Raw genomic sequence first — 22,306 nt, 5'->3', positions numbered from 1 at the left:
TCGTATGCTAAATAGTTCAAAGGAAATGTACTGGATTGTTGATTTGTTGTTATTTATTCATTTAAATAAGTGAAATAATGTTTTAATACAATTAGAAATTCTTTCTTTTAAACCATGAAATAAACAAAAAAATTTCAAAATATCAATTTTCTATNGAATATATATAAATTAAAATAGTTTCTTCAGTTAATTTTTTGAAAATAAATAGTGGCAAATGAACAGGCACTTCGTTATTAATTAAACATTTGTATGTGACATTACCTATTCACACAAATCGTTTCAAAACTATAAGATACTGAAATTTCTGCAGATCAATTAAGATTTTTTTGTTGCAAATTGACGAACATTAACAATAAGCATTTTCATATCATTAAGGAATTGGATAGGTTAAGTTAGACTAGGCTAGGCTTTATAACCAAAATATGAATAAATCAACAAATCCTAAAACTGAAAATTACTTGAGTTTTCTAACTTTTTACTTACTTCGCAATCGGTTCCAGCTTAGTTCATCGAGTGATGTCAATTAATTTTAAAATATACCTACATAGAATTTTTATCGCAGAAGAGAGACTCTTTTTTCAGTTTCCCTGTATTTATATTAGAAAAAAGGCATTGTTGATATTTGACAACTATTGTAAATTTTATGGTAACGGGCAATATCACCAATTATCGTGGTAACGAAAAGCATCACCTACCCTTCCATAAGTTGTAACAGTATCCGTAAGACAGGTACGTGAGGTATAACTGTTTTGATTTAAAACTGATATGTGCATTTGTATATGTACCCATATAATTAACAAAAGATGTATATGCGTATTCACATGGATACCTATCACATACAGATACAGATATGTAATATTATGAAGGAGCTAAAAATAGCTTTTGCTAATATTTCAAAAAACGGAGGCCTTTGCTTTTCTGTTCTGCATCTTTTCTATTAAGAGATGTTGATTTTGATGTTTGATCTAATAATAAAAAGTTTAGAAAGTAAACATTAAAACTAGTACTTTTATATGGGTAAATAAAAAATCTGTTTTATTACATAGTATACATACACATATAAACAGATACATAAGTATATATATGACAGAAGAGTTAGGAAACGTGAATGCGATGAAAAGGATCAGAAAAGCTGTTTCATGAGCACACGCTCTATTAGGATCAATAACGGTCCTTACTAGGACCAATGAAAATTTCCACGGAAAATTCACAGCCAATAGGATTTGATTGTCGCATTTAGAATTTTCTCCCCACTCGCTTCAAATTCATTGATAACCGTGTGGGTGAGAAACCAGGGGAAATTTTTGTTATAAATAGAAGCTCTATTCACAGGACTGCATTTTCGTCATAGAGTCCTACAGGTTTCAGTGAGCTGTGTGCTAAAAACGTGTTACCAGGATTAATCAATTAATAAGTGTGTACTTGTGCATGTTTGCATCGTTCTGCTTCACTAAAAATAGAACAATGGTAAGATACTTATATTTATTTTCCTTTATTTCTTCATTTTGTTCTAAAATTTAACGCACATATAACCATTTACAACCACAACAATTAAGAGCTTTATTTTTCTGGCATAACATCGACAAAGATATTTTTTATTAATATTTATTATTTAATATTTTTACAGAATTTGTCACTATCGCTGAAGCTGTTATACGTGGTACTCTTCTTGTTTTTCTCTCCCTGCTTAACGTACACGATGTATGGTACGAAAAGGTATAATCATGCAAGTACCGCTCCTAGGATAAACAACCCATCATGGAACGTACCCGCTCCATATTATCAATTTCTTCGTACCGAACGTTATCCTTCTAACTACGAAATGTATCCATCATATTCTCCTAATCAGGAATTTGCAGAAGAGTACTATTATCCCCAAGATTCATCTTCCTCTTACCCTGTATATTATCCACCTCCGCGAACTTCCAGATACGAAGTATATCAAGCTGTTATGCCTTATTATTATGGAGAAAGCCCTGTGATACGACCATCAAATTACGGCTACTACGGTTATAATCGAAATGGAGAGCCTTTTGAAAATCTCGAAGATGAAATGATTCAAGAAGCCGAAAGAGAAGAGAGAGAAAGATCCCAGCCGATAGGACAAGAAGTTCTTTACGAAAACGATAACGATGCAGAGGGCAATTTTGATGATGTCAACGCAGCCTTTCTTCAAAACTTAATAATGTCGCAGATGTACAAGGATTCATTGCAAGCACCAAAAACTTATTATGAGCAGACCCCAAACATTGATTATAATTCTGAAGATTCGAAGGAGAGGTGGGGAGATCTTAAGGACATACCTCTCGTTAATACTGATTCCCACCAGGAGGATGAAGATGTGAAAGAATTAAAACAATTAGCCGATCCTCAAGAACGATTTAGCAAACAAAAAGTCAACAGCAACATTTCTCCCGAAGAACGTTACAATTGGTTAAAGTCTGAGAGCAATACGAGAGGATCAATGAAAGATCGGAAATTTGACAATTTTGCCAAACAAATTAAACGAAATTCGGTATCGCGAAAATACGCTGATTCTACATCCGATGACGAATTTGCAAAGCCTGAAAAAAACAGAGTGTTTTCTTCGGGTGCAGCATTAAGCGTAACCCCCACTCAGTCTACTCAACATAAGTATGTACAAGGACAAAAAGAAGAGGTATTAGCAAGACCGGCTTCTTCTAATTGGCAAGGATTCATAGCTCAGTCTACAAATTCAGTTGTTACACACAAAAACGATAAGAAAAGAGCACCTTCGGTTTATGATACCATAAAACGTATGTTAGATATGGAGAAACAACTAGAAAAGGTAAGCCAAAACCCTTTCGTCTAAGACTAACTTCAACATTGCTATTGCTACTTGATTTTCTTATAGCTACGTTGAATGTAAAAATAGAGCTCTGATAATAAGCGAATCTATTGATTTTTTACGTCATTCTTACATACGTGTTGTGACCGTTATTATCTAAAAAAAGAAATCCTATCCTACAATATTGATAGAGTTCACCTTTGAATTTCGTGACTAGGTCTCCTAAAAAATTTAAATTAATCTGACATCGGCAGCTAAATTAATCAATACGATATTAAATCAACACATATCGTAATTTTCATTCGTTAGAAAATTATTTTCCATATAAATTCATACAACTACCAGTTGCCGTCGGTGCGTCCGTCATTATCTTACGTTTCTTATACATATCTACATCCAATTCATTTAAAGCATTTATAGAAATGGAATATTGCCAATACTTATGGTTTGATGCTGAAATTCACAAAACGCAGTGATATACTTCTATAAATTTGGTTCCTCTTTTTAGATTTGTTTTAGTTTTTTCTTTTATTGTTGTTACAGAGTTACAAAAGTAACGAATTAAAATCTCCAATGAGAAAAAGGATTGTCACCAACGAAGACAACTTAACGCAGCAGTTGTCGGTTCTTAAGAAAACGTCGTAAGTTGTTTATAGTTTTATTTAATATTATTTAAGTAATCGGCTATGTAAAAGTTTACCAACAACTTAGCCAAAAAATAGACTCAAATGTTATTGCATTTGACTTTTATTTTTAAATGAAACCGTTAAAGTATATAATACTCTTCTTATCGGTATACCTAATTGTAAATATAAATATTTTCATTTAAGACTGAAAATTAGATTTTAGAAAAAAGATATTTTTTATCGACAGCCGAAATGCAGGATATAATCATTGAGAATGCTGATAATATTTGTTAAGAGACATTTAAGAATGTTAACAATATAGGAATGCAATATTTGATAAGAAGAGAAAACAATGTAAAATGAAAGCTAGCGCTGTTTAAACCATATGCACATAAAAATGGTTATATCATCAAAAATAATGTGATAGCTTACTATTTGAAGGGTATATAAAAGAAGTTGGCTGCCTTCAAAATTTTCAACGAATTTTTATAATTACCCAATAGCTTATACTTTTTCCATTCTTTTCCCTGAAAACACGTTTAATAATTTTTTAAGGAACAATTACAAATGCTTTCTAATTCAAAATAATCAAATGCCAGAAATTTTAAAATTAAAAATGCTTTTATTTGATATATTTAGTTAAGGGAAATATATAATTGCATTTGACAAAAAAAACATTAAGTTTTGCCACTTGCACATTGAAAATAAATTGTTTGCAGTTTGAAAATATTACTTTCAACATTAACATTTGAAAATGGATGGTTCGTACATTAAAACGATAAGGTTTAGCTTTATTATTACCAACTTTAAAATGGATCGTTTGCATTTTGAAATGATTAATTAAATAAATTATTGGAATTTCGACAATTATTTTAAATATGTGTGGACAAATTATAAAACTGGAAAATCGCTTTGAGAATTAGGAACATTTAATAAAAAAGAGAAGATAAAGAAGAGAAGAACAAACATATTATTTCACTAAAATTTACACACACATTATTGAAGGTTGAGACAAGCATGTGGACAGTCTAGTAAATGTCCAGTCCAAGCTGCAAACATCATTTATTTATCGTCTTGGTTATTACCTACATTTTAATGTGCGATCTATTCTTTATTCATGCAAGAAAAACTTTTTCATGTAGTGCCACAACCACCTCTGTCTATTATGGTAAATTTCAGAATGGACAAATTTTCTTTAAAGTGGATTTTTTTTCTCAAAGTGCATTCTGTCTTTCAACAATGAAATGTATTTTTAATGTGTATTACCTGTAACGAATGCTTCAAATCCTTTTTTGATATTAATTCCTTTCATTTTAATATCACTTTAGTGTATTTTAAAGTGCATTTAATTCCAACTCCCAAATTAACTGCAAGTGTCAATTTAAAACATTGCTCGACCCACTTATCCTTGTTTTTGTATAATTTGTATATTGTAATAGCGTCAACCGAAATTTGATGTACGCGAGAAGACTAGAGATATACCTAAAAAGTAATTACGTGGCTTGTTTAATGTATAGCGTCATTCCTATAGCGTCACTATGCTCAGTCGTACGCTGCGCAGTAAAACAGCGCGCATCCAATTTACCGAGTAGAGAAAATGGAAAATTATTTTCTCAGAGAGTGCATTCTATCTTTCAAAAGTGTATCCCCCCTTTGAAAAGTGGCATGCTTTTTTTGTGCAATTACCTTTAACGAAAGTTTTATATATTTTTTTCAATGTTTGTTTATTTTAAAGTGCATTAAATTCCATCAGCATTTCGAAATGATATGTCAAGAGAATACGGTTCTTTTCATTGTCTGAATGTATTGCAGAGATTACATCTGTGATAGAGAACAAGGACTGCAAATGTAGGACCTTTTATTTCACTCATTCGCAGATAAAAATTAATATATAACAAAGACTAAGTGTCACTTTTACTATAAAAGTCGGTCTCTTATCGCAATATTGTCCATGTTAAAACTTAATATTTGCTTAGAGCGTTTCTAATCACATAAGATAAATTACATATGTAATACAAATCGTTTTACAGCGTGTTTACATCTACATGCATCAGTTGAAATACATATTTTGTAAAACATTACGTGCGTAGTTATAATAGTTAATAGACAACCTCTATCTTTCTAATAATAGACTAAGATGATGTAATAGATGACTTGAAGCCTTTCGTGTTGTTAAAAGAACTTGTATTTTTTCAAAATTTTATTTAAGTAAATGTACCAAGTAAATTTAATTTGCTTAAGGTACAATAGATAAACTTTCTGCTGATGCTATGTTCGCCTCCCTTACATTCTTTTTTTATTTTCATTTTAATTTTTAATTTTAAAATGGGTACACATGCCTAATTTATATCCGTCTAGCCAGTTAATTAAAAACGGTGTTTGTACAATTTCCTATACTGGTTAAGGTATCGCAGCGGCTATAGCTTATAAATCATGTTCGTCTTTTAATGAACAACAAATGTTGCATTCAAAAACATTATTAGATATTTAAATTATTGCTGCTATTTAAGATTGAAATGCTTGCCTTAGTCGTTATATTTTTGTACCTAATACTTCCTATAATAAACTTGTGTAAATAGATAAATATAGAAGGAATTTACGTAACAATATTCAAATGTAGTTTATGTGTCTAGAATTACATAAAGAAAACAGAACTGCCGTTTTGGCATAGGTACCCCGAAACTTTTAGTGCGAATTTCCACCGCAGATGTCTCCAGTATATGTATATTGTCTAGCTGTAAACGAAAATTGCTAAATTATGAACTGGAGAATGATTCTTATGCCTGTTTAAGTTGCGCTTAACTGATATCGTTAAACATCATTTATAATAGAGTTAGGTACTACCTACATTGTTATTAATTCAAGGTGATTTTTTTATACAAATGGGCATTATCATATTTTAATTTAACAATTGACAACTCTCGTTGATAGCTGGACAAAACATATAGGGACACCTGTGGTGGGAATGCTCATTAAAAATTTCGGGTTGCGCAAAAATTGCAGTTTTGACATCTTCACTATTACGCTCTATTTCTAAATCCCTTCAGGCAAATAAAACAGTGTCAGGTATATTACAATATTGTAGAAGTACAATACGTATGCTGTTAATGATATGACGTACAAGCAGGTGTTTTCTTGGAAGCACTTCTGGAAGTACGTTTGTACAGGGAAATTGATCTTCTTTCTGATAAAAAATCGAGGGCATCCTACTTCTGCCAGCAGTATGTGGAATAAAACTTCGAAACAGCGATACACTTCAATTATTATCGTTATTTTTTTAATTAAGTCAAAATAGAAATGCGTTGTCTGGCACATATCATTTTTATTACTAAATTATTTAGTACCATAATTATTATGCCAGTCTAGATTCTAAATTCTGAGAAATTGTAGTACACTGCTCACAAAAAATTGGTTGAAAAGCTTGAAATAGAACAACAACAAGACTCTAAGTCCCAATAGAAGGATCCGAAGACTTAAAAAGACATAATTTGTAAAGTACTGACCGTTTCTATCCTTCTAGAAGGACCTTGGATTCCATCATTAAATTTAACACAGCGAGAAAGCAAGACAATTTTACTTTCTCAAACATTTGTTGTTGTTGTTATAGTTTATTATAACAATAATTAAAAACATACAGGTTGTACTTTTTCTTATAATTATATATGTATATACAGACAAGTTTATATATACACTTTTCCTTATACCTCTGCGTCAAAATTCCAGCACATTTATTTTATTAGAATTATTTTTATATTATGTGCCGGCAAATCGTATGTACTAGTGTCCTACTATAGGTATGTCTATATATAATAATGTAATCAGTATCTATTATACATGCATATATATATCTACTACCACACATGAAATGTACGTACGTTTTTTCTAAAAGAATGTATTGAAAGTATTATTTTTTAGTATTTCCTTACACGTAAAATAGACATACACATATGTAATACGAGAAAATCAGCTGGAATTTTGTGAAATTGACATAAATAGAAACGTTTTATGGGAAATTTAGAGTTTTAGTGTTGTATTAACATGTATATACATTTTATGTTATTTATGTTAACATTCCTTCTCTATTTTAATATTAACAGTAAAAAACATGTTGCAGAGGAGTAGTACTTATATATTATAGAAAAAATCACAAGGACTGATGTACAAATAATTATATAATGTCAATATTAAATATAAATAACTGTAATTATCTATATATACCTATGTTTTTTGTTTGACTTAAATATATAGTAAGTGGATATGCATAACATCCGCATGATTTGTTTTGTTTTTCTGACTACCTATCGATAAGCAATCTAAGCGTTTCTAGAAAAGGTAGGTAGTGCCCTTGGGCTTCTCTTAGCTCGTCTTGACAGGTGCCCCCAGATAAGTTGGCCGTTACTCAGTACAAATATTTTTAGCAGTATTTTGTAAAATAGATTTAAATAAATAAATACATACTTTTAAGTTCAGTCCAAGAAAATATCTGCTCTTACATACTCCTCAAGAAGGTGCAACTGAGCCTAGGGCCAGACGGTTTATCAGAGTCGCCTTTTCTTTACCCAACGAAAATATAATAATTAATAGTTTTTAATTTATTTTACATTATTTAAGTTTATCTTTGTTTTATTAATTTCGAAACTTCCTTAAAAGAAAAGGACAACGTAAATCGGTCAATGACGAATCCATAGGGCCCGCTGTCCAAAATGTAGGTTTGCTTTTTAGATATTGTATGTATACGAATTATATATCTACGAGAGGCAGCTAATAAGTTTGCAGCCTAAAATACTTACTGAATGAAAAGTATAGTTTTGTATTATTTATATTTCAATTTAATTTCCATCAAGTAAGATCCACTTTTTACATCTTAAATATAAAACCTCTCAAAATCCTCGTCCCCGTAATTTCTCTTTTAAATTTGAAAAAACGAAAAGTCACTGAGAGCCAGGTCTAGACCAAAAATCTTTGCACCTCTCCAGTCATCGCTGCTTATCCAGCGGTGTGAGCATTCGCGATATCCAACACGCACTTTCCATTTCCGTTGACATATATAGTATTGTTGCTTGTTCCAGGGATAAACTGCTAATGAACTTAATAAAGCAAAGCTGTGTTATTTATACTAGCAATAAGTCATACCATTAGTGTTATCAGAAACGAGATAATAAGTAGCTNCTAGGGAGTCAGATAAGTCAGGACGGAAGGAGTAGTAGGGATATAAAGCAGAGGATAGCGCAGGGTCGTGTCGCCTTTACTAAAAAGAAGTCACTTATATACCCGCGAACGGTTAATTTAGAAATTCGAAAAAGGTTGTTAAAGGTGTATTTTTGGCGTTGTACGGGTGCAAAACATGGACAGTGAGCGCGGCGGAAAAGAAAAGTCTTCAAAATGTGGTGTTATAAGCGAATGATGAGGATAACGTTGGTAGAAAAGGTTAGAAATGAAGAGGTATTATAAAGAATAGGAAAACAGTGGACTCTATGGAAGTCAATAATAAATAGGCGAGATAGGTTGGTAGGACACCTTCTCAGGCATGAACGTCTAGTCAGAGACTTATTAGAAGCAGAAACAGGAGTTAGAAGCGGTAGACCTAGGTTAGATTACTGTTCGCAAATAGTTAAGGATGTTGGTTGTTCTAGTTTTAGGGAAATGCGAAGTTTAGCTCGTGAGTGGAGGTACGTCTACAACCAGTCTTAGGACTGACGACCTTATGATGATGATGATGATGAAAATTACAAGTATCAGAACTGTTTCCTAAATGCTATATTCTGGAAACTAAACATTTCTGTGGTTAAAAAATACAGAACACTTTTTTGTGACTTATATTTTAAAACGAATATATAAAAGCTTTCGCTAATGAATACTCTAAATGTTAGGCACATATTGCTTATAATGGAAATGTCTTCAGGCCATTCAAACCCCTTCTTGGTCCGAACTACGAATGTATGAAAATTCTGCCTTACCGAATGCTTCAACATCCAAGGTGTTTATAGAAATAAAATTAGTGCAACTCTCAAATCTCAAATTTTTATAGATTGAAAGAAGAGTACGAAAAAATGGAGCAAAAGAATTTTGCAAAAATTAACATGAAAAGATAAAGCACAATAACGAACACCAAGGCGAGATGACGAATATATTGAGTATAATATAGTAGACTTCGCTGATCAGATTAGAAATAAGAATCAAAGATTAAAAAACTACTGGAATTAAATGAAGAATTAAAATGCAAGAATAAAACATTACTTAAACATATTGATCCGATCCGACGGGACTTGAACCTTGACGAAACTCTTGTACAAACTAGAGTTGGTGGATCGGTTTACGAGTTTCGATAATTTAGGGAGCCGGACCATAGGTTCAACCATAACGGAGGGGTTCTTAAAGAGAAACCAGACTAAGACAAGTCCCTGAAAGAGGGCAGCAGCTCTTTCAGTACTCAGGGTGGCAGAGATCACGAGGATCGGTATGGCACCCTGATGCACAATACTGCGATGTGGAAGGCAACGGGAAATCACCACATTATGATCCCGAGTACAACGTACGCAAAAATTAAATGATGACGTCGTCTGGGGTAAAGCACTCCGGACGTAAGCTAGTCCCCATTCGGATGTCCGAGCGGGGAGTCCCTGGAGGGATGTCATCAATAAGTGCAATAGGGATAGGTGCAATATTTCACAAGTCGGAGCGTGGAATGTTAGAACAATGAGACAAGTAGGAAAATTAGACAATTTAAAAGTAGAGATGCATAGATTAGAATTAGATATAGTAGGTATTAGGCCCGAAGCTGGAGACTTCTGGAGTGGAGACTTTAGGGTAATACATACAGAATCGGTAGAAGGTAATTCGGGGTAGGAATTGTAATGCGTAGGAAAGTAGGGCAGAGTGTAGAAAGTTATTTACAAAAAAGCGATAAGATAGTTACGGTTAAATTATACTCAAAGCAACTAAGAACGGTATTAGTGCAGGTCTACATGCCTACAGTGATGAAGACATAGAAGCGGTTTATGCAGATATAGAAGATGTGTTAAGTTTAGTGAGAGGACAGGAAAACATAATAGTTCTAGGAGATTTCAATGCAGTAATAGGTGAAGGCAAAGTGGGTGCAATACCAGGTTATTTTGGATTAGGCAATAGAAATGATAGGGGAGATAGGCTGATAGAATTTTGCTATAAACATAATTTAACCGTCGCGGATACTTTATTCAGCCATCACATTAGGAGGAGCTATACGTGGAAGAAGCCAGGTGATTTAGGGAGATATCAGTTAGATTACATACTTGTTAGGCAATGATTTAAAAATCATGTGAAGGACTGTAGGAATTATCCAGGAGCATATATAGATAGCGATCATAACTTAGTAGTTATGAAGACCAATCTTAAATTGAAAATTCTGAAAAAGAGAGAAGGTAGGAGACGTCTCCACTTAGAAAAGCTAAAATGTAACGAAACGCGTGATAGGCTAGATAAAAGGACAGACGAAATACTAAAGGCGGCGGGAGAAATGAATGACGGGAACATAGAGACAGAATGGAACTGCAATAAAACGTGCCTAAAGTCAGCAGCTACAGATATACTAGGTCATAAACAAAACGAAAGTAGGAAACCCTGGATAACAAATAAGATTGTAGGATTAATAGACGAAAGGAGGAAATACAAAACAGGACGGACGAAGAAGGGCAAAAAAGATATAAAGCTATAAAGTGGGAAATAATTAGGAAGTGTAGGGCAGCTAAGGAACAGTGGATTCATAGTATGTGTAAAGAAGTAGAAGAAAAGTTTGAAGTAGGTAAAACAGATGAAGCGTATAATATAATTAAAAGAAATTTTAGAGAGGTAGGATACAGTAGTAATAATATATAAAATGAGGCAGGGGCCATTTTGATAGGAAAAGGCAGATAGGTGGAAAGAATATTTAGAGAACCTACACGCAGGCCATGAATTAGGAGATATATTAGAGAAGGAAGATAGTGTGGAAATAGTTGAGCTTGGTTATCCCATAATGAGAGAAGAGTTCGATGTAGCATTAAAGAACTTAAAAAATAGTAAGGCGCCAGATGTAGATGTGATACAGGGGGAAATTCTAAAGCATGCAGGACAAGAGGTTAGAGATCGTATGTTTAAGCTAGTTTGTCACATTTAATAGACGGGGAAAGTCCCAGAGGATTACAAACGGAACGTAGTAGTAACATTGCCTAAAAAGAGACATTTAGAACAATTAGCTTAATTTCCCATGCGTCAAAAATTCTTAACTAGAATTGCACAGAGGAGGATGGAAAAAAGGGCGGAAGAACGCGGGAGGCCATTCTAGCTTTACGGGTAACAATAGAGAAAACGATAGAAAAAGGAAAGAGTGCGTACGATTTGTGGATTTAGAAAAAACTTTTGCAATATTAAATGGGACAAGATGTTAAATATACTTAAAAATGTAGGGATGAGTTACAAAGATAGAAGAGTGATACTTAGTTCGTATAAAGAGCAACAGGCAGTTTTAGAGCTAGGGATGCAACGTAGAGAAGTAAATATTAGGAAGGGAGTCAGACAGGGATGCACACTGTCACCGCTACTTTTTAATCTACACATCGAAGACGCCATCAACAAAATTAAAGACAGTACAACTGTAAGGATAGATATACAGGGACAAAAATTAGTATGCTTAGATTTGCAGATGATATAGCAGTATTAGCATCTAGTAAGGACGATCTAGAGATAGCTTTAAATAAAATGGAAGCGGTACTGACAGATCAGTTCTGTATGAAAATAAATAAAGGTAAAACACAAATACTGGTGTGCAAGGGAAGAAAAAGTAGGGAAAGAGCGAATATAAAGATAGGAGACAAAAAATTACAAGTGGCTGATTTTAGATATCTAGGAAGTCAGAGTTAGGACGGAAGGAGTAGTAGGGATATAAAGCAGAGGATAGCACAGGGTCGTGTCGCCTTTAATAAAAAGAAATCATTTCTATTCCCGCGAACGGTTAATTTAGAAATTCGAAAAAGGTTGTTAAAGGTGTATGTTTGGAGCACGGCGTTGTACGGGTGCGAAACATGGACAGTGAGCGCGGCGAAAAAGAAAAGGTTAGAAGCTTTCGAAATGTGGTGTTATAAGCGGATGATGAGGATAACGTGGGTAGTAAAGGTTAGAAATGAAGAGGTATTAGAAAGAATAGGAGAACAGAGGAAGTCAATAAAAAATAGTCGAGATAGGTTGGTAGGACACCTTCTCAGGCATGAAGGTCTAGTCGGAGACATATTAGAGGCAGAAACAGGAGTTAGGAGAGGTAGAGGTAGAGCTAGATTAGATTATTGTTCGCAAATAGTTAAAGATGTGGGTTGTTCTAGTTTTAGGGAAATGCGAAGTTTAGCTCAGGATAGGAAAAAGTGGAGGTACGTGTCCAACCAAATTTAGGACTGACGACTCTATGATGATAAAACATATTAATTTAATAAATAATATAAAAGCATATGCATAGGTGTCGAGCAGTATTAAAAATAATGGTAAGGAAGTCGTAATGTAATGTTTCGTGTTCTTAATACCATGTTGAGGTGTATTTCAAATAATGCTGCATACTATCAGCGATGGACAAAGCTGTTATTTGATTAATTTTTATCGTAATGGGCGCCTAAAACATTATCATGTGCAGTAGTAGTAAGTTGTTGATATTTACTTTAGTTCCGTTTCACAAACGGTTGTGTATACCTGTGTTGCTAATTCACTCCCAGGACCGGCTTGGGATTGCAATTTCCTTATAAATCTTTTTGTCCCTTAATCAGGCTTCTTTACTCACCATGCGATTCCCTATTACATCTATACCCTCCAAACCTTGCCCCTTATTTTAGAAACAACCTGTATAACCTGTATAACATTTCTTTTCATACATATAATAAACAAGGTACTTGCCCAAGACAATTTAATACTGTAGAAATTTGAGCTAATTTTAAGAATAATTAAATACCCATAGTGGTGGTATCACACGTTGCAAAAGTATTTGAAAAGGCAGTTTTCTCAAAACTATACAAATTTGCAACGAAACATAATTTAATTAGTTCAAATAAGTTTGGTTTCCTAAAAAAGAAGAAACTGATGACGCTATTGCTCATTTAAATAACTTTATATACGGCAAAATCTACTCTAGTTGACGATAGTTGCATTTTTTGATTAGTCAAATGCTTTTGATATAGTTAATCATGAAATTGTCACATGTAGGCAAGGTGGTCGGTAGGTTCGAGGACACCTTCGAGAATCCGACACTATCAGTCGTACGAACGTCTCTTTTGAAGATTTCCCCTCTTCCGCGAAAAAAAAATCGAAACAGTTAGTGCGAGTTTGAGTTCGTGTTACGAGGCAATTCAAAGTGAAATAGATAGAGCGAAGAAGTGATAAGGTGTGCCATATAATCGTGAATTAATAATTAATAGTGGTGTTGATTAAAAAGTAGATAATTAAATAAATTAAGTAGTAGTGAAAAAAGTGTTTGATTACGTGACAATAACTTTTACTTGAGGGGATGTGACTCGCCGACGTGCTAGACTCCGTACTTTGAAATTAAAAGAAAAAGCAATTGATTGTGCAGCACAATTTTTTTTTCTTTCGCACTTAATTAGCACACAAGTAGCCCATAATTCGCATACAAGCTTCACGCACTTGTTTTGCTGTCTATCTGCACAATTTTCTTTAGAAAGATAGTAGGGTAATAACTTCTAAAATGGTGAAAATGAATTTAAGATTCTCACATCATTTACATGACTACCAAAAGAAAACTACTGCATTGATACTGTTCAAATACATTCAACCAATCAATTGCCTGCTTAACTTACACAAAACTAAAAGTAAAACAAGTAATACTAATTAAAATGTGTTAGTGTTATTCATCAAAAGAAGCTGAGGAAAATGTTTGGTGGATTTTGCAGACAATATGAAGAACGAAACAATTGAAAAACAAAAAGAATTTTGAAGTGGAAGCTCTTTTATCCAGCAATTCAGGCTCAGAGAAACGTTTGGTGGGTTTTGTAGACAGAAAGAATGTAACAATTGGAAAACTACAAGAATTTTGAAGTAAAACTAAAATAAAAAATCAACCTCTTAGAGTTAACCTACAGCGCTCATGTTTAGTGAAGATGTTTTTACATCAAACAGAAATATTTGAAAGGGTAAAAGCAAAAAAAAATAAAAATTATTATTTTACCACCCTACTAAGGTTTACATAATGGTCTAGATCGTTTTTAAAAGACTGCTTTGAGGTTTTTTGATTTTTGATCGCAAACGGCCCAGTACTTTGTTTTTTCTCATTTTTCTGTACTTCATTGTGACATAGACTAATTAAAATTCTAGAAAAAGACAACTACACGATCGTTGTGTCCGTATTTACTTTATGGCTAGATAGGGAGGAAGTCGACGTTTACAAGGTACGTTCTACTAGGCGCGTATTTAAAAAAATAGTTTGTGCAATGTCAGGGAGTCGAAATCTCTTTTTGAAAAATTCCTGACAGCACTGTATAAAAAAATCTAAACATTATCATTACTTAAAAAACCAACACTTCAAGTTATTGTTTTTGATGATGAGAATGTTGAATAGACAGCATGAGTTCTAGTTAATTACCTATACTTCATTTACTTTCTGTAGCGATTTGCCCCTTCCAATGTCTTGGATGCGCGCTGGCAAAATCGTAGGTAGGGAGAAAAAAGCTCATTATACTCTCGACGGTATTACAATTTTAAACAACAAATAATAACGTTGTAGCTAATTATCTATTCGATCTATTCTTATTTCTATTAAATTGTATTACGAACATTCTGTTCGTTTATTTCATTGGCACGGGCAATATTTATGAATATTAAATATAAATTATTNTGCACTTTGAGCTACAAATAATTAAGATTATACAGTATCTACCATCATTATTAAGACTTCTATTCATCGGTTGAATTCAAAATGGTGGACGAGATACCTGCGTTTTTTTAAAGATGTAATTAGAAATTTAACTAATTTAAGATGGGTTATATTCAACTTATCTCACGATTTCACCCAAAATAAAAATTAAGTGGCATATTCTTCCTGGAAGATGAACAATTATTATATAATAGAAATGCATATTCCATTGTAAATGAACTTGATGTAATATAACAAAGCCACAAAGAAGAAAAAGGTGACGGTAGTGATATTCAAGGGTTCGAGAAAGAAATTTTTAAAAACAATTAAAAACTCTTAAACGAATTGACTTTATTGAAATGTAAACCCACTTGTTATAGGCACAAGACAAAAGTAAAGTAACATAAAAATGTATTACAGTAATATTTATAATATCTAAAAAATAGATTCATTCTAGAAAAATAAGCATTCTCGGTGATGCAGGCGCAGGCCGCTTATCTATTATACGTAGGCAGGGCTGTGGACATCACTTATGCTCCTTTTTTTTGTATACTTACACATAACATGTGTGCCATTTTTGCAAGACATTTTTCTACAATATTATTAGTAAAATTCGTTGGTCAGAAGTCGGAGACTTTTGGAGTGGAAACTTCAGAATATTACATACAGAATCGGATGCGCAGGAAAGCAGGACAGAGTGTAGAAAGTTATTTACAAAAAAGCGATAGGATAGTTATATTTAAATTAAAGACGTGTTAAGTTTAGTGAAGGGGCAAGAAAACCTATTACTTGTAGGAGACTTTAATGCAGTAGTAGGTGAAGGTAAAGACGGTGCAATAGCAGGTTCTTTTGGATTAGGCAATAGAAATGATAAGGGAGATACACATCCTAGTTTTAGGACTGATGACAGTAGTAATACAGTGTCGCTCCTAGGGCTCCGGAAGGCCTGTCCATCCAGTTCTGACCATCGCCCAGTTCTTAGGCGCCTTTAGAGATCATTCTTCAGCTGAAGAAGGTCATTCTTCGGCTGTTGAAGGTCATTCTTCGGCCGAAGAGGAATAAGAAGGTCATTCTTCGGCTAGGCCGAAGAATGCACACACATACACATACACACATGCTCAGGAAACACCCCCTACAACCCCCTTCCATCGTAGACGTCGCTGTTGCTGCAGTTATGGGTGGTTGTAGGGGATGCTTATTAAGCATGTGCGTTTTGTGCATGTGTGTGTGTTACTTTTTTTTGTGTTTGTATGTGTATGTGTATTGTGTGTTGCCTATGTGTGTCTGTATTGTGTGTGGTGTGTATTGGATGGATGATGGTTAGTAGCCGTAGACGATTTTTTTCGCGCGACCGGGGTTCGAACCTAGTACGAGTGCGAGAGTACGACGACGACCGTTCACGACGTTAACGCGCTGGGCTACCGACTCGGCCCGCTTGATCGTTCTCTAAAACCGGTTGATACAACAAGCGGCGTGTGTGTGTGTGTGCGCGTGTGTGTATGTGCGAGTGTACCGTGTCGCCCGTAGCTGGCTGGGCAGGCCGCAGCCGCCGTCGGCTTTGAGTCTCGTAACATGCATGTATTCGTATAGTATACGTATTTGAATCATACGTAACATACATGTATACGTATGCTAGGTGGTATGTATGTGCATTTTACACATACATACATACATACATAGAGACATACAGCTGCCAGTACCGCAACCATCGGCTTTGAATCGCGTAGTATACATGTATGTATACGTATAGTGGAATGGTATGCTAGATGGTACGTACGTACAGTTCGAACCATCAGTGTTTGCTGTTGGTGGTTGGTATATTTTGCAGCACATACATACATGCATACACACATACATACGTACACTCGAGCATACACATGAGAAGCTTATATACAATTGTCGTCATGTTGTTGTATTAATCGCTTTTACTATTTGTGGATATTTAAAAAAAAAAAAAAATGGAATTATTTAAATGAAACGTAACAGTCGTTCCACATTGTAGGTAGGTAGGTAGGTACGTAGGTAAGTAGGTAATAATATTGGTCGGTGATGACTGATGATGCTGCAGCTGTGCTGCTACGCTGTCTGGTCTTACAAAATTTCTAGGTATGCACAGTTCGAACCATCAATGGTTGTTATTCGCAGTCTATTTAAGCCACGAACTTGCCCTCCGCTTGTCGTTCCAATCCGAGTAAATGATGTCCGTTCAGTACTGTACATGGTTACTACGTTGCCTTGCTCGACACTTATGAGAGCGAACGGTCTCCTGGTCGCATATTATTATTATTATTATCGTACTTCGTCTGTCATCGACGACACTAAAAGCTATGAATCTTGTAATTTTATTAAAATTTACTGTTGATGACATTGGTCCACCACCACCGGCAATATCCGTAGAGCATTTTGACTGACCGAATTTGTTTACGCTCATTCTAGCATTGGTTTTAACCTACTACTGTATGTCAAATACAAAGCAGGGTAAAAATAACACACACACATGCACAAAACGCACATGCTTAATTAACATCCCCTACAACCACCCATAACTGCAGCAACAGCGACGTCTACGATGGAAGGGGGTTGTAGGGGGTGTTTCCTGAGCATGTGTGTATGTGTATGTGTGTGCATTCTTCGGCCTAGCCGAAGAATGACCTTCTTCTTCCTCTTCAGCCAAAGAATGACCTTCAACAGCCGAAGAATGACCTTCTTCAGCTGAAGAATGACCTCTAAAGGCGCCGAAGAACTGGACGATGGTCAGAACTGGATGGACAGGCCATCCGGAGTCCTAGGAGCGACACTGTATTACTACTATTACGATAACTTACGATGATTTACGACAATTTACGCTAATTTACGTTGATTTACAATTATTCACGCTAAATACCTTACGATGATTCACGACAAACACTACCGTAAAACCCGGTCATACTACTGATTACATCGTAATGGTTTTTGTTTTTATATAGATACAGTGTGATTGGCTTTTCGGGTCCGGAATAAATAACGCTGTTAAAATTTTCGGCACACACGATTTTAATTTGTACATCCAGAAAATCCTCTTTCGATATATTATACTAAAATGATATATTTATTATCTGTTCGTATATACTTACATCTTGTGAGTACGTTTTGTTTGAAATTTCAAATTGTAGATACATAGTAAATTTATAATTACTGTGTCTTGTATATAATATTATTGTATATCGTTATTGTTTGTATATGTTTTCATAAGAAATAATATAAATCAACAATAAATCCATATTTCGTAAGCATCTATTTATTTATCCACCTAATTGGGCCTCTTTGTATAGCCCTGAAGTCTCCTATGCTGCTGCTGTAGTTGAAAATACGAAAGGGGGAGAGAGAGAGAGAGAAACAGAGAGCGAGAGAGAGGGAGAGAGAGAGGCTCAGTGCGTTAGAATTGTACTCTCGTACTCGACTACACTGCTGGCTGCTCCGATCGTACCTCTACGACGGTTAGGCGAAGAATGACGCACAAGTGGTGGCTGTGAAGGGGGCGGGGCTTCACGGCGACATCAACCAATAGAAAGCGAGGACACGACGGCTGTCAACTGAATAGGAGTGGGGATAAAACCCTGAAGAAGGAAACATCCCGCCATAAGAAATACATACTACGTTTCGTCCCCTTGTGTCCTCAAGTAGCCCACTTACTACTGATGACCTTATGATGATGATCTCTATCACCTCCTGCAAGCTCGGCCCTTATTTTTATTACATCCTTTATATCAAAATAATTAGTTTAGGTCATAGATGAGGTTTAGGTTAGCCTTTTAAGTAAAGATGATGATTTTTGATAACGTAAAAGCAAGAGGGAACAAAACGAGTTCTTTGATTTGTATCTATTATCGAATAACATACAATGCTCATAGTAACTAAAAAGAATTGCAAATATGAAAAAGTTCTCATAGTAGTAGTGTGTTTTGGCCGGTTCAGTTACAAAATGAGGAGCATGGTGTGCTGGTTGAATGCTGGGTACATAAAATTCTTAAAAATTAAAGAAAGATCAAAACGGTGAATTTTTTTTGTATATATTTAGATTTGTGTATTTAATATTTTCTTAGGAGTTTTGCCCAACTGCGGCGAAGCTAAAAGAAGGTTATTCGTAGTTTTGTACTAAAATACAGGAAATAAATGATGTAATGAAAAGAGAATTTATTATATTTTCCTAACATTGGATATGCGGCTGATTTAGACGTTTTATTAAGGAATGCAATCAGAACATTCCATCCTCACATTTTCGCACCCTTCCCGGTAGTTTATATTATCCCATTATAGGAAAATATATTTAATACGTAATTGTAGATATCTCGTTGTCTATTGAAAAGAAAGAAAAGATGTTTCGTCCCGAGAGCACGCCTGTATTCGTAAGGCTGACGACGTGTTGTCTGCCTTAGAAATCTGGAGACCTGTGGTGTCGGAAGCAAAAAAAAAAAAAAAAACTTTTGGGTGTTTCATTCCCACCAGCCAGTAATGCTGGTGGGCGGGCAGTCCCTCCAGACTACGTTGGAAGATAGGACGGAAGGCCCTCTTCAGCCTGCTTTCAGGAATCGTGGGAATGGGTGGGTGGTGGTTCGGGTGAGAAAGACGAGACGGACGAAATGAAGACAGAAGAGAATGAAAGATTATCTGTGGAATATTACTGCCTCAGCATTTGCCTAAGTGATCCAAGGAAACCACAAAAAAACTTGGACCAGGGCAGACGGACCCAGAATCGAACCAGCGTCCTCCCGAATGCTAAGCAATGGTCTAGACCTCTAGGCCATGCCGTGTCGGAAGGAAATAAGTACTCTTATATACTAATCGCGGTGATTTCCAGCTGCCTGCGTTGATAGTAACTGGGGTGTGACCACCTAGCGGATGACGCCGAAGCTAGAGGTGTGTTACGCGAACTGGCGTGAAATAGGCGAGTCGCCACATAATTATTGAAAGTCGGTATAATTATTATAGTACATTTAATATTTTAATATTGTTAGAGAGCTTCGAGCTCTTGCTCTTAATCAAATGAATCCAGGAACTTTTGACTAAGTGGTCCTGAGATTGAATCATTAAAATATAGTTTACAACATCCATTCATCATCGATTGATTCAGTAATACAAATGTCTTAAATTGAGATTGTTTATTTTATTTTATTATAAGGGTTGGTTGCCGCATGCCGCCAGGTGCGTTCTAGAAGAGTTAGTGTAACAAGAGACATGTGTGTAAAGGGACTCGGTTTGTTTTATTTTTGGTTTTCTGTGTTGCGCCTTATTTTACAATTGTATTTTTTGTGTTTGATTTTATGTTTAGATTTATTTTTAAGTTATTTTAATAAACGTTTTATTAAAAGCATCCCTTCATTTTGCATTAACCTCGTCAAAAATAATCAATTACGACATTNGGTATGAAAGAGCAAAAGTGGGTAAGAAACGCTTGAAAGCTCATGGATGTGCAATACAGTATGTAAAAGTACTGGAAAATGTTCTACAAAGGAAAATTTATCACAGATATCCAAATATCCAGATTATCCGGCCGTCTTCGTCCTCGGCAGTCTTAAATTATGGGACACGGGTATGTATTAGCAGTGGAATATAAAGATAAACATTCTGATGTTTCCAGGCCAACGCTATCCAAAGGGGTTTCGTTCTTTTTTTTAAGATTCATTCTCATATAGTCTTTTCGTTAATAGAGTCATATTACTTTTTTTGTTGTTTCATTTTTGTTATTTTAAGAAAAGGGAGATAATAAAACTTTTTTTAATTTTCGTTGAGACCTGTGTTATTCTCATTGAGCAAATACATTATTCTAAAATTATTTTCAACATTTACTTTATAGATATTCTAAATTAGAAGTGAATAAGTAAGTTAAAAGTTTGGAAAATAAATTGGAAGAAAATAGTAAAAGTTTGAAACGTGAATTGGAAGAAAACAATAAAAGTTTGGAAAGGAAATTGGAAGAAAATAGTAAAAGTTTGAAACGTGAATTGGAAGAAAACAATAAAAGTTTGGAAAATAAATTGGAAGAAAATAGTAAAAGTTTGAAACGTGAATTGGAAGAAATATTTAATAAGAATATTCAAGAAACAGAAGAGAAGATAAAAGTGCTGGAAGCTTTGATTTTTAATGGAAAGATAACACCAATCGAAGGGGATGTTGGCGCATCTGGTACACTCAACGAAGCCAACCAAATCAGCCAAGGAAGCGGTAGAGTCAAGAACACGAGTAAAACCACCAACATTTGACGGATGTCCTCATGGACCACATACCACAAGCAATTCGAGGCGGCTGTTAAGGCGAATAACTAGGCGCCTGAAGAAAAAGCCACTGCGTTGACCGTTGCGCTTCGTGGAGATGCATGTGACATTTTGAACACCCTTTTCCCGGAAGAATTAGCGGATTATGAACAGTTGGTTGTGGACTGGACAATCTAGATTGGAGGATCGTAGGGAACATAATCGAAGACTGTGGACTGTTACTTCTGTTCCCGGAGCGGATGTCGTGAAGGCGAGAACTGCAGATTGCGGCAAGTGAAAATGTTTCGGGACGAAACATCCTTAAGCGTGAAGCACACACAAGCGTGTTTGTGTGTGATCGGGTACACGTGTACGTGGACAGCTTATTGATTCGCCGATTAGCCGCGGGCGTCTTTCTTCATGTGCGCCGTTTCTGTAAATGTGTGTGTCGTACCTGGGTTCTGGGAAAGCAGTTAAACAGTTCAAAGGAAAACTAAACAATCCGGATGTTTCTACAAGGTTCCAGAAAGGAAACAAAAGAGTATTTAAAGGAAAAGACGATCGCCGAGAGGTAGTAGAAATAAATTGACCGTTGCAGAAGTGAATCCAGAAATAAATTGACAGTGGCAGCGTGAAATAAATAGCGCGGTGAATAGTAATATATCAACAGTAGTAGTAGTGTAAGTGAATAGAATAATTGATAATCTATATAATAATAAGTTTAGTAATAATTGAATAGTATTTTAAGTTCTTTAATAATTAGTGTAAATAAATAGTTTTT

General features: G+C 34.9%; 1 protein-coding gene across 1 annotated transcript; it reads left to right on the top strand.

The window, feature by feature from the left end:
- Positions 1 to 918: 918 nt before the first annotated feature.
- Positions 919 to 7,617, top strand: LOC108738071. The gene is made up of 4 exons (XM_018471299.1): positions 919 to 1,467; positions 1,628 to 2,809; positions 3,353 to 3,450; positions 6,563 to 7,617. The coding sequence occupies exons 1-4, from the start codon at positions 1,429 to 1,431 to the stop codon at positions 6,609 to 6,611; spliced, it is 1,368 nt and encodes a 455-aa protein (XP_018326801.1). The 5' UTR covers positions 919 to 1,428; the 3' UTR covers positions 6,612 to 7,617.
- The last annotated feature ends 14,689 nt before the right edge of the window (positions 7,618 to 22,306 follow it).

Source organism: Agrilus planipennis, unplaced genomic scaffold (assembly GCF_000699045.2).
Source record: "Agrilus planipennis isolate EAB-ADULT unplaced genomic scaffold, Apla_2.0 scaffold153, whole genome shotgun sequence".
NCBI lineage: Eukaryota > Metazoa > Arthropoda > Insecta > Coleoptera > Buprestidae > Agrilus > Agrilus planipennis.
This window is presented reverse-complemented; position numbering and strand designations above follow the sequence as displayed.

Coding starts and splice junctions, on each gene's coding strand:
- LOC108738071 (XM_018471299.1), top strand. CDS start 1,429: ATGTTTGCATCGTTCTGCTTCACTAAAAATAGAACAATG. Junction 1,468..1,627: donor TCACTAAAAATAGAACAATG/GTAAGATACTTA, acceptor ATATTTTTACAG/AATTTGTCACTATCGCTGAA. Junction 3,451..6,562: donor TCGGTTCTTAAGAAAACGTC/GTAAGTTGTTTA, acceptor ACGTACAAGCAG/GTGTTTTCTTGGAAGCACTT.